The 12,939-nt window shown below is 34.3% G+C and overlaps 1 protein-coding gene across 2 annotated transcripts in view; it reads left to right on the top strand.

Moving 5' to 3' along the window:
- LOC106478350 (homeobox protein Meis1-like) overlaps window positions 1-12,939 on the top strand; it is a 193,703-nt gene that overhangs the window by 70,929 nt on the left and 109,835 nt on the right. For both annotated transcript variants that reach the window (XM_013938890.2, XM_022381943.1), the window contains exon 7: window positions 9,491-9,623. In XM_013938890.2, coding sequence (XP_013794344.1) covers window positions 9,491-9,623 — 133 coding nt within the window. The remainder of the gene's footprint in view (window positions 1-9,490; window positions 9,624-12,939) is intronic.

The following is a 12,939-nucleotide window of genomic DNA, read 5'->3' on the forward strand; positions in this document are numbered from 1 at the left end:
GGAATATTTTTTTACTTATTTCACTATATAATATATACCAGATATCTGTGTTACAATAACATTTGTCACTTATTTCACTATATAACATATACTACATAGATGTCTTACAGTTAGCTGTATTGCAGTACCTTTTGTTACTTATTTCAGTGTATGACATATTATATATAGGTGTTTTGCAGTAACTTTTGTTACTTGTTTCAGTATACAACCTGTGCTACATAACTATCTTGGAGTAACTTTTGTTATTTATTTCACTTTACAACACATACTACATAAATGTCTTAGTTATTTTTCTTATTTATTTCACTAAACAATTATATATTCCATAGTTGTTTTGCACTACCCTTTGATACCTATTTCATTTTACAATATATATATATGTTACATAGTTGTCTTACAGTTATTTAATTCACTATGCAACATATATTACATATCTGTCTTACACTAACTTTTGTTACTTATTTCACTGGACAACATATACTACATAGCTATTTTACGATAATTTTTGTGAAGCATATTGGAAGTTTTCCTTTCGAGAGCACTGATATTGGAAGCTCATATAGATTAACTCATATGAAATACAGTGATCACGCCAAAACCATATTAGTTAATAAATTTCCCTTTCTTAGCCATTGTAGATCTACGAATTATTAATCTGGATAGAAATTGCTACTTATGTGACTGTATCGTTTCTGTACGTAAAATAATAATGACGCCCTGTTTAGAAATCCCTTATGAGACGCATATTTTATTTTAAACGTAGTTTTTGTTTTCTAAGACAGCCATATATATACATGTATACATGCATATATGCCATGTCTATTGTCTTATAGACTAATCCTAGACTGAGGAGTCATTAGACGTATAAAGCATAGCATGATATAAAAACCATCCTTAGAGTGAGAGGTCAGTAGACGTGTAAAACATAACATGGTGTAGAGATTGAGGGGTCACTAGACGTGTAAAACATTTAAAATGTTTAGAGAACAACTTTAAATAGAGGGATCTGTAGACGTGCAAAGCAAAGCATGGTATAAAACCAATCTAGACTGAGAGGTCAGTATACGGGTAAAACATAACCTAGTGTAGAGAGCAACCCTAAAGTGAGGTGTCAGTAGACGTGTAAAACATAGTATGGTATAGAGACAAACCTTGGAGCGACAGGTCACTAGACGTGTAAAGCATAGCATAGTATAGAGACTAATCCTAGACTGTGGGGTCAGTGGACTTGTAAAACATAGTATGGTATAGAGACCAACCCTGGAGTGAGAGGTCGCTCATTAGACGTGTAAAATATGGCATGGTATAGAGACCAACCCTAGAGTGACAGGTTAGACGTGTAAAGCATAGCATAGTGCAGAGACTAATCCTAGACTGTGGGATTAGTAGATGTATAAAAACATAGCAATCTTGAGAGAACAACTCTAAATAGAAGGACCTGTAGGTGTGTAAAGTTATAGAAAACAACCCTATAGTGAAAGGTTAGTAGACGAATAGAGACTAATCCTAGACTGAGGGGTAGTTAGACGTGTAAAGCATAACATGATATATAAAACAACCCTAGGCTGGGCGGTCATTAGATGTGTAAAACATATCATGGTATACAGACCAACTTTATAGTGAGAGTTCACTAGACGTGTCAAACATAGCATTTATGTAAAGACTAACCCTAGACTAACGGGTCTGTAGACGTGTAAGGCGTAGCAATGTTTAGAGACCAACCCTAAACAGAGGGATCAACACTTGTGTAAAACATGGAATGATATAGAAACTAACCCTAGAATGAAAGGTCAGTAGATGTGTAACACACGGAATGACATAGAGACCAATCCTGACTGATTAGCAAACGTGTAAAACATAGCATGGTATAGAAACCAATATCGGACTCCGAGATCGTTAGACGTGTTGTTAAGCTCACAGCTGCATAATGGGCTATTTATTCTCTGCCCGCCACTAGTATCGTTATAAACCTTCAGACCTACCACTGATCCACTGGGGGCATTAGTCATACAAAACAGAGCATGTTATAAAGACCAACCCTAAAGTTGTCAAGAAACAAGTAACATCTCATACTTTAACTGTGGCAATAAAATGGACAAATTGCCTAAATTGTTTCACTCGGTTTAGCTTAGTAATGACTATTTGGATTATTTACTGTGCGCCAGGTAGAGCAGTAGTATTGGACAAATTTGGAAGATAGGACTTTACTGTAATATGAAACACATGTATGGGATGTGATTTTATCGTAACATTAAAGAAGCATAGAGGGTATTACTTTATTTTGTTAGTGTTACCTAAAAGTGTTTTCACAAGTTTAAAAATCATTTACTTTTCATCTGACCACTGTAGCGCTCCATTGGGTGTTCATGTTAAAACAAAAATCATATTTCTAGCGCAAACCAGAAGCTAGAAAAATGTCATCGAATGATCCCTTCAAAAAGTTTTTCTTTATCATTATGCTTATATAATTATATAAATATGAGATACGTTTAAGGTAGTACATTGTTCTCTTTAATTCAATAAATTAAATTTGTTTGCATTTTGTAAGTCAGGTTCTTCAAAATACCGTCACATATAAGAACAATTCTTAGGCATCTTAGTAGAAAAACAAAAACTCTATATGGATGATCTCAAATCTTCTCATCTACAAACAATTAAGGGTTTCAAATACCCAACATATGATGGTATGTTTATATGCTTGTGTAAATATAAATGTTTGTTTTCAGATAGACGTACACTTTTCGTAAAATGCACGCAATTTGTAAAACTTTTTTTCTGTAGTGTCATTAGCGTATATGGCAAATTAAAGAAATTTGAAGCACTGGATGTTTCATATTACGTCCGAGAAAGCTACTCATATAGATGCCTAAAGAGAAGCAATAAAACATTATTAGAACTAAGCCTAAAGAGAAGCGATGAAACATTACTAGAACTAAGCCTAAAGAGAAACAATAAAACATTATTATAATTAAGCCTAAAGAGAAGCAATGAAACATTATTAGAACTAAGCCTAAAGAGTAGCAATAAAACATTATTATAACTAAGCCCAAAGAGAAGCAATGAAACATTATTAGATTGTTTGTTTGTTTCAAGTTAAGCACAAGGCTATACAATGGGTTATCTGAGCTCTGCCCACCACGAGTATCGAAACCCGGTGTCTAGCGTTGTAAGTCCGCAGACATACCGTTGTGCTATTAGGGGGACAAACATTATTAGAACTAAGCTTAAAGAGAAGCAATAAAACATTATTAGAGCTAAGCCTAAAGAGAAGCAATAAAACATTATTAGAGCTAAGCCTAAAAAGAAGCAATAAAACATTATTAGAACTAAGTTTATATGTATTCTCACCGAATTCAGAATTGCAACTCAGATTTAAGAGCACGGATCGGTTCTGTAGTATAGCTCTGGATTTCGGACCTGTCGAACCAGGTTCGGATCCGTATGATATCACACTTTATCTCCCGCACTTTAAATTGTGGGTGCAGTGTGCCAGTCAACCCCTTAGCATGGATAGGAGGTGGGTGGTAGGATGCTGCTAACTAGCTGCTTTTCCTTTGGGCAGTAGTTAATAAATTAGGGACAATGGCAGCCTTATTAGTAGCTTTGCCAGAAATACAAATACTCGGATTGTTGTACAACAATCTTATTTTATACAGTCAGGATTTTCTTTATAACTTAGAGAGGTTACTAATTCTAAGAATCCATGAGTAAATCACACTACATCTGCCATATCCAGGGCCGCCAAGGCCATTCACCTAAACCTAGGTCAGCTGGGACAGGATAGTTGTGACACAGTTCCATCATACGAGAAAACTCTTCATGAGAGTTAAAATCTATCTAGCTATATCTATCTGTCTATCTGCTCCTAGTGGCACAGCGGTATGTCTGCGGACTTATAACGCTAGAAACCGGGTTTCAATACCCGTGGTGGCCAGCGCACAGATAGCCCATTGTCTAGCTTTGAGCTTAACTTAAAAAAACCCAAAACAAACAAGTCTGTCTATCTGGGTGTGTATATCTTTGTCTGCCTATCTATCATGAAGCTTTTTTATAGCGATACATAATGTTTTCAGTGTAGATGAAGAAAAAATATTTTGATCTTCCGGATCGAAAACACCATATTAATCTTTAAAAGTTCAGAAACACCTCACAATCTAAGTGGTAGATCTAAAACTTCCAAAGTTTATAATATGCTGTAAATACGACTTCTTCTCCTCACCGACATTCGTTCTTTATGTCCAAAGAGAAAAACACGTATATCTAGATTATCATTCTTGGCCAAAGATATAGGCATTCTTTTCTGTGATGTCATGCACGTTCTGATAAGCCAGAAATAAACGAAGAAGTTTGTACTGTAGAGGTTGAATACGTTATATTGAAACAATGTTGGAGCCCCATCACGTCGTTACAGTCCATGTCAACACGTCAGGTCATGTATTATCTGACGATTGTACGTCTTGACAATAACTATGCAAAGAGTTTCCACTGCAAAAGGCTCTGTCGTAAAGCTATCCTATCCAAAGTATACCACTCCTCTCGATCTATGTGATTTCTATAATCCATCTGGTGTATAAGGGCGACAGTTTCCTAATACCTCGGTTACATAGAAATCTTAAGGCGCTGCGTCCGGCGATTTGACTTGTATGTTTCCGTACTAGCATGATTAACAGTTTCATTCTCCAGCTGTATGAGGTATGCGATTGTTGAAAGTATATGCTGTAGAAGTAGCTTGTGTCGCTTTTCCAGACAGATATTCTTATTTATGTTGCACACTTTTGCCTGGGGCACGTAGAAAGCTTTCGCAATTAACCTTTTTCTATTTTCTTGGATTCTCCTCTGTTACAATACACTGCATCTTTCTGGATTGTCCTGGTCCTCCAAGTTGATCCATATTTTTTGTTTTTCAATGCCATCAAGTATAACGGATATTTCCATCTAGGAAATTCTATGTCCCCCATCTGAACATGTCTTTATGATATTAATTTAAGAATATTTTACGTCAGAAAGAGCTGCGACCCATTCTTCCCAAGAGCGATCAGTGCTACCTACAATGCACCAAGTAATGCCAAAATGGAGTACTGATACAATTCGGTGTCATCACACTCTCTATGAAACACCAAATGAAGTAAAAATGTACTTCAGATGCATACCATTCCACCGCTACTTATATCAGCTACAGTTGACACGTGACTTGTTAATTTGGATATTCAAAATCGTTTTAATATAAAGTACCCACGATCACTGAGTGAAGATCATTGATCAGTACTTGGCGCTATAACTTCTCGTTGTCTCAAAGATTTTATCTTTTTCTTGTTTGGAAATGCTTTGAGACTGATGCTGAACTTCCCGAGTCACATATTTTTATCCTTAGTTAGTCCACTGAATAATACATTTTGATAATCATTAAGGATATCAAGAAGAGTATTTTGTATCTATTTTCAAGTCCTTCGCAATTCGTATTGGTAAGAGGATAGACACTGTTCATTTGAAGGTTCGACTTCAGTGCACTGATAGAAGGTTTTTATTTCCTCCATGGTCGTCTTTTCGCTAAAGTGCACACTGCTCCTTGCTCTTGATTGAATGATTTACATTTCTTCCACTGATAACTCTCAGTGTTATGTTAATGTCTCAAGGTATAAGTAACTCACTTCCAGCTGTGTCAGATGAGTGGCCACAAATTGTTAACCTCCACATGTGTAAACTGATGTACAGTTCACTTGGATATCTTCATTGCCTAAAAGGAAATTTCTAATGATAATCTAAACAAACAGCATATCGTTCATCTAGTCTATCCCCCCCCCCATATATTCTTATTTCATTTCCATAACTCATTCACTTTGTGTCCCAAATATTTTCTAATAACAATTAATACTTATTTTTCCTCTTGGCATTTTACTTTCATTTTACTTTCCTTCGGAAAGCGTTTCCATCTTTGAAGATGATGCCTAGACAAACAGCAGTTCTTAGAAATCTAGTGCCACTCAAAATCTAACAAATGTTCTATTTTAAGGGTTTCATTAACTGAACACGGTTCTTTCAACAACCAAGAACGTTTTATTCAAAATAGGCTAACTCGTTTAAATAATGATAAGTTTCACTTACTTCAAATTTGCTAGTTGAATCTTTAGCAAACAATCTTGCGTTTTCACACTTGAAACACTTTTCAGTTTTGGCTGAAATATCCTGAGAAATTCACATTATATTTGCTGAGTTATTTCCTTCTAAGTTATCTAAATGTTCTCTCGACTCAAACTGATTCCATCCTAAAGCTAATGATTATTTCATTTTGAGTATGTGTTCTGAGCTGTCTATCTTCAACATGGTTAGATTGTACTTCCATTACCCGTTAAATATCTTCTCTGAAAGTAGCACATCGCTATTTCATTTGGAATGGCATTGATGAATTCGTCAAGTATCAATGAAGGCAGGGTTTCTTGGGACACTTCTGGATAGGACAAATAGAAAGGCATTTGATATTCTTAGCGATATTTGATATTTCCTCCTTCTTCTTCAGTGTACTCTTGAGCTTCTTTTAATCATACATTTTAACACAGTGTCTAGTAATTATTCCAGTATTTCTATTTTACATTATTTTGTGTTGGTAAGGATGAATCTTTCAGGTAAACAGTAAGGTGTAAAGTCCATTGTTTATTAGCCATCCATTCTTTAAAACATTGGGCCTAACAAGGCAAAATGACTTTGGAAGTACTGTGACTCTAGAGAGGACTATATCATTTTTGGTGTGGTATAGGTATTTTAAATGTATACAAAGACGTGTGCCTTGACAAACTCCATGTACAAAGAAAGTTACTTCGCTAGTTCTACAAGTAGTTCAATCTATTTTTCAGAATTTCATCTGGCTTCCAATATGTATTAACATTGTCGAAACGTGTTCATTCACATCTGTTCATTCCATGAATACCTAATCATCCACTTTAGTTGTGTTTTAGCAACCTTGTCATCTACATTTGTTTAAACTATGTAAATCTTGTAATAAGGTATATCTTGCTTATCTGTTAATCTGATATCATGAAACTCTTCACAGTTCTTTACATTAACTAACTCAGTTGCATCTGAGTCATGAGTATCTATCTCATCCACAGCCTTCTGCGTATTTGTGTTAATTTCCTTTTGCGTACTTGACTATTCTTGTTCTAATTGATAATCACTATTTTTGACAGCTTCCTCAATTCTCCTGTTTGTTGTAATTTCATTATTGAATCCTGTTTTTCCAGTTTTAGGCATGTTTTTTCTCAAATATCTTCGCATCCATAATTGGACATTTCTAAACTGTCCTTATCTATTTATTAATATATAGCTGATTCTTATGGTTACAGTTCAACATCTGAATCTTACCTAAAGTGAATCATTCCACTGCAATTATTAGGAAGGTTCAAAATACCTTGGTGTAATCCATTTACAATGACAGTATTTCTTCCCTCCCAACTAGGCGTTTTTGAGGTTCATTAGCTTATCCTTCCCTAGAGAACTTCAAAAACATGTAGAATGACCTATATCACTATGGACTTCTTTGGTACATCATCAAGATTAATGTTTCCGAAATATTCCGAAATATTGAAAATGATCAATGCTTTTCAAAGCTTTTTACGTGTATAGACATATAATTTGTAAGGACTTCAACAATTTCAGAATAGCTTACATTTTTAAAAGGTTTTGAGACACATAGACTATTGCTGTTCTAAGGACTTCAAAAGTTCAAGAATGTCCACATCACTAAGAGTATCTAAAATACATGTGTTTATATGACGTCTGTGACTTCAGAAATATGGAAAATGATTCCATCACAAAAGATACAGAAATACTTAGAGCAGGCCTCGACAAATACTTTCAGATCTAGGAGTCAGCCTCAAACTCAGGAGCCAGATGTGCCTAACCTAATTTCACCACTGTTTGTACCAGGAAATGAAGGCTGCACTAGTGCCTCGATTATCCGCGGTTTTTTCTTTTCCCCAGATTTTCTCAAACTTATTGTGCCATTACAATTCTAGAATATAATTTACATGTTTTGAAGAAATTGTCGTTCAGAAAGTAATTTTGGTTGCAAAAGTTGTTGCATGATATCGGCCGGTTCAAACCTACCCTCGCCTCTTTTATTTTTAGCTGTTAAGACAGGAATACAAAATATTTGTAGCTTGGTTAACTTTATTTGATTGGTGATTAAACACATAGTATACAAATCATAAAAAATACACATTACGATATGTTACAGATTTCACTCAACTTCAGATGTCGTCCCGCTCTTCTATGGTGCACGGCGGGCGTTCTTTAACCACAGATGCATGTTCAGGTTGTGTTGGAGTGCCGCCCAGTTACACATTGTCCTCTTCTCTAAAGATAATTGGTATCTCTAGTCTGTTTTAACAAAGGCTTTACCGTACTAATTCTCAAGCTTAGCTTTGCGCTAATTTTTGACTTGTTTTTCATAGGCGTTGATAGGGTGCAAATGCCCTTCCGTGTTTATAGCAGAAAAAGTGTCGAAATTTAGGAGCTATTTACGCATATTTCAGAGATTAGATTCAATTAAAACGAGAACGGGCAATCATAAGAAGAAGTGTTATAGAAGAAAAAGTGTAATTGGACTCGTGTAACTCAAAAAATTCGTAGAAATCGACTAACTGCCCGACCGACACTTGGCTTTTATGATTATGATTGTGACGATTTTTATAATTTTTCATAATAACGCTATTAAACGACTGTAAAAAAATTATAATTCAAAACAAGGAACTTAAATATATTGAAAAATGTTATTTAGATTAAACAATGGGCTAACTCATGAGATACACTAGTGCGTCGATTATCAGCAATTTTTTGCTTTCTTCGGACCAGCGCTGATAATCAGTGTATATATTCATTTATTTTCACAGCAACGAGTGCATGCTAACGATCACATGATATCAACAGCTACTTGATAGTATTGCGTGAACTAACTGCCTTTGGTCCCGTCTGAGTCTAAACACGCGCAATGATTGGTCGAACTGAGAGAAAGAAAAAAAAACAAAATAGCGCGAAAGTGGTAATGTGTTGTGCAACTGCAGAGCTTAATTCCTGAAAAAAAACATTATTAAGTGCTGAATCCGCCATTAAAATCCCAAAACAAAGTTCGATTTAGGACTCAAAGAACGCGAAAATAGTTCCGGACTTCCAAGAGTCCAGAACTGTTCTAGATTCGAGTTTTATTTAGTACAGTCCTATGTACGAATAAAATGGGAAAAAATAGTAGGTACCACGAAGAAATTTCTAGTTGCCATGGTGACCTGGCGCCTGGGATTTGTCGAGGCCTGACTTAAAGGAATATTTTCTTAAAGTGTTTTAGATAAGATCCATGCGCACGCGGTGAACCGAAACTTCCCAGAAAATGACATGTTAAAATACAAAGGTATATACAATTTTCGATTATATTATATGAAGAATGGTATTATTTATATATTGTTCAAATTCTGATTCTTTTCTTCCTTCTTTGTTCTTACAGCGACCTCCTTCCCAGACTCTAAATTCTTACAGTGGCGTTCCGGATGATGTCAGGTCGCCAGCTGGATCCACACCAGGGCCCTTCTCCCATCAGCCCAGCTCTCAACAGAGCACAGACAACAACAGTGAAGCTGGTAAGATTGTATTTACAGTGTGTCCTGTTTTTGTTTGTAGTGCGGTGCATTGTATCTATAAAATCCCTGTAGTAATTGTCTCTTTTGTGATTTTGATTATGAAACATCATTGAGAAAAGATATCTAGACATTGAATTTGTGGTTCTGTTATGGCTAAAACTGAGGTAAAAATAATGAATATTTTCATAGTGATAACAACTGTAATAATATTAAGCACTTTGTAATAGTGATGATAAACACTGATGAAGTCAAAGGAATTCCAGAGAAGGTGGACTTTTTCAATATGTTGACAATGTAAAGATAGAGTACTTTAAACGTAGTTTGCTAAACTGGTCTAAGGCAATATAGCATTTAAATTTTTATTATTATCAAACAAATAGATCTGACGTAGATTTAGTATCCATTCTCATCTCAATAAATATAATACAATTTGAAAGTGTGGAACTGACATTGCAGTAAATGTTAAACTTATTACTGTAATAATTGTTGTGAAATATTTCACAGTAATTTGATATATGAATAAAATAGTAATATATGAGATGTAATGTAACTAAGTCTGAAGTAAACCTTTAAGAGTATATATATAACACGCCGAACGTTAGGAAAGCAAAGAGAATAATTAAATCTAGTATTTATGATCAAATTTAGCGTTATTGAAGCTTTTTCACATTGTTGTCAATTATTCCAGTACATGTTTCAAATCAGTTATGTGTAAAAAACCATTTCACGCCTGCCTTTCGTCTGCTGAAGTCACTGCCCAGGAAGACGTTTTTTCAATGCCACAGTTCATCAGTTGTAGACTTTAGTCGAAAGTCTAATTGAAATGGTTTTTGAATATATATATATATATATATAATCACATAGAATTTGATATATTTGTCTAAAGCTCCTAATACGCATATAATGGCGAGTTCCAACCATTTATAACATAATTCTTTATTTCAACTTTAAATATTCTCGACCAATTATCCGTAGAATATTAAGTCAAACAAATGAACAAAATTTCAGACAAATGACCGTATGGAAAAATAAGGATAAATTTTATTTTTAAACGTTCTATAAAAATACTTAAATTACATATTGTATTGTACTGAACTTTGTAATAATTATGATATTTGAGGAAAGCTAATGTTGTTTTATCTGCGCTGGCTGGTCAGAGAAATCATTATAATTGTTCGCATATTTTGATAATCTGATATTATACATCTTTTTGTATTCTATTTTTTATCTTACTATAAGCCCTCCAAACTATCTCCAAGGTAGTTTCCGACAGTATGGACGTTCTTTAGTGCGTACTAATGTGTGAAAATATATATATATTTTCTCTATCGTGGAGGCCACTCTATGTTTTACAATAACATACAATGTAAAAACAGCGTAAGAATCGTAAGTTGAAAACTATTGATGGTAATGGTTTCTCAGTTATATATTGTTCCAGTATATTCCATTTTGTACATTCTAGATTCAGATTTTGAAATAGGTATTTTCGCTAAGAGGACTTAAAACTCATTTGTAAAGCTTCATAAATCTTTTAGCACATCAGCTCATTTTGTTAAGTAGAACCAGAAGAGTGTGAATTGTGGAACATATAATTATAAAAAAGGATGGTATTTCTTTGCAGTAAACTGAAGGGAAAATAATCTAGATGAAGTTTCTCACTTTGTTAGATGTATTTTCCTTATTCTTTTAACATAGCTTTGTTACTCACGTATTCATTATTACATGTTCAATTACTGGCTTTAAGTGGACAATAGGACTCTTTAAGTGGGCTATGGCAAATAGGTGTTCGGCTATTCTATGGCTCTTTATTTTGACCTATTCTATTTAGGGGCGTCTTCCAGCTAAAGCTTTCAACGTAATCCAATCTAGTGTGTGCATATATTTGCAAGGCAGATCAAAGGACTATACCATGGAGCACCGAACAAACAGCAGGGCCAGCAAGGGAAACGGAGGAACATGTGGTGTTAGGGGGCGAGATCATACATTATATGGGACACGTCCACTTGAAACACGTGCTGTAATCAGCTTGGCATGTTTCACTGGGTAACAGACAGGAAGTCGTGTTAGGAAGTTAGTTTGGATCTAATGGCAAGAAACTGGAAGTTGAATAAATCGAATAATAAAAAAAAGAGCTAAAAAAAAGCTCAAGTTCTTATGCCGAGAAATTGACATTCAGTCTTGTAGTAAATCCACTATATTTCATGAATCTAAACAATTATTCTCCATATATATATTTACATGTATCTATAAAAAGGTTCCAACTGACAACTTTAACTACCAGCAACGTGTGTGTATATATATATACTTACGGCAAAGACAAAACTTTTGATAAGATAACTAAGTTGGAAATTCGAAATTGAATATTTCCTATAAAATAAGTGAAAAAAACGTAAGAATTTACCCTCAGCAAGTCATTAATTTCTTATTCTTCTGAATAGTGAAGTTATAGTCACCCTATAATAACTATTCTTCTTTCTAAGGGGCTGAAAGTTCGACAAGATAATATATTTGAAACTTTGAAATTGAAAATTATCCATCCAAAAAAAAAAGAGGTACTTAAACATTTATGAATTTACTCATCAATTTTCTTACCCTTCTAAAAAATAGATTTAGTTATGCCTTAACAACTAACCATCCATCTTTTCAAAGGACAAATATATATTTTAAAACCAACTCTTTGAGAAAAATGGGGGTAAAAAGGTAAGATAATATCGTAACTCTAAATCATATTTGCATGGAGTTATTTGTATCAGTTACCCGGAGTACAGTTTACGGACGTCAAACAACTTGCCTTGATATTTACAAAAAACAGTTTTCCTATATTCTTAACACTTATCTGTTACATTAACCTTTTAAGTTTAATTTTTTTTACATTATAAATGGATTGGTACCGTTCATATGAAATACGTTTTTGTTGGATTGTATTTTTACGTAACCTCTGTAAGTTTCCTGCCTAGAATAATAAAAAAACGTGAATAATTATACAAGTACACTGAAAATTAAACGCCTATACGTGAGGAACTATGAGTACTACATTACTTGTATTAGACAGATAATTTTTTAAAGTGGAGGGTAGAAGTACATAAAAAATTCCCCTTTTCTGATGTTGGAAAATCTCTGCCTTGTCTGTTTTTCCAGAAATTTAACCAAGGCCGTTTCTCAATTAGAAGTTTATAAAATAAGATTGATCGAAACGTTGTATAAATTGTACAATCCGTATAGAGACTTGCAAAAGTAGCTTTACTCGTTCATTAGACATAACGTAATATCTCTACAGAATTGATATATTGTCAAATGTTTGAAAACTAGTCTTCCA

This window comes from Limulus polyphemus, unplaced genomic scaffold (assembly GCF_000517525.1).
Source record: "Limulus polyphemus unplaced genomic scaffold, Limulus_polyphemus-2.1.2 Scaffold202, whole genome shotgun sequence".
NCBI classification, from domain to species: Eukaryota; Metazoa; Arthropoda; class Merostomata; order Xiphosura; family Limulidae; genus Limulus; species Limulus polyphemus.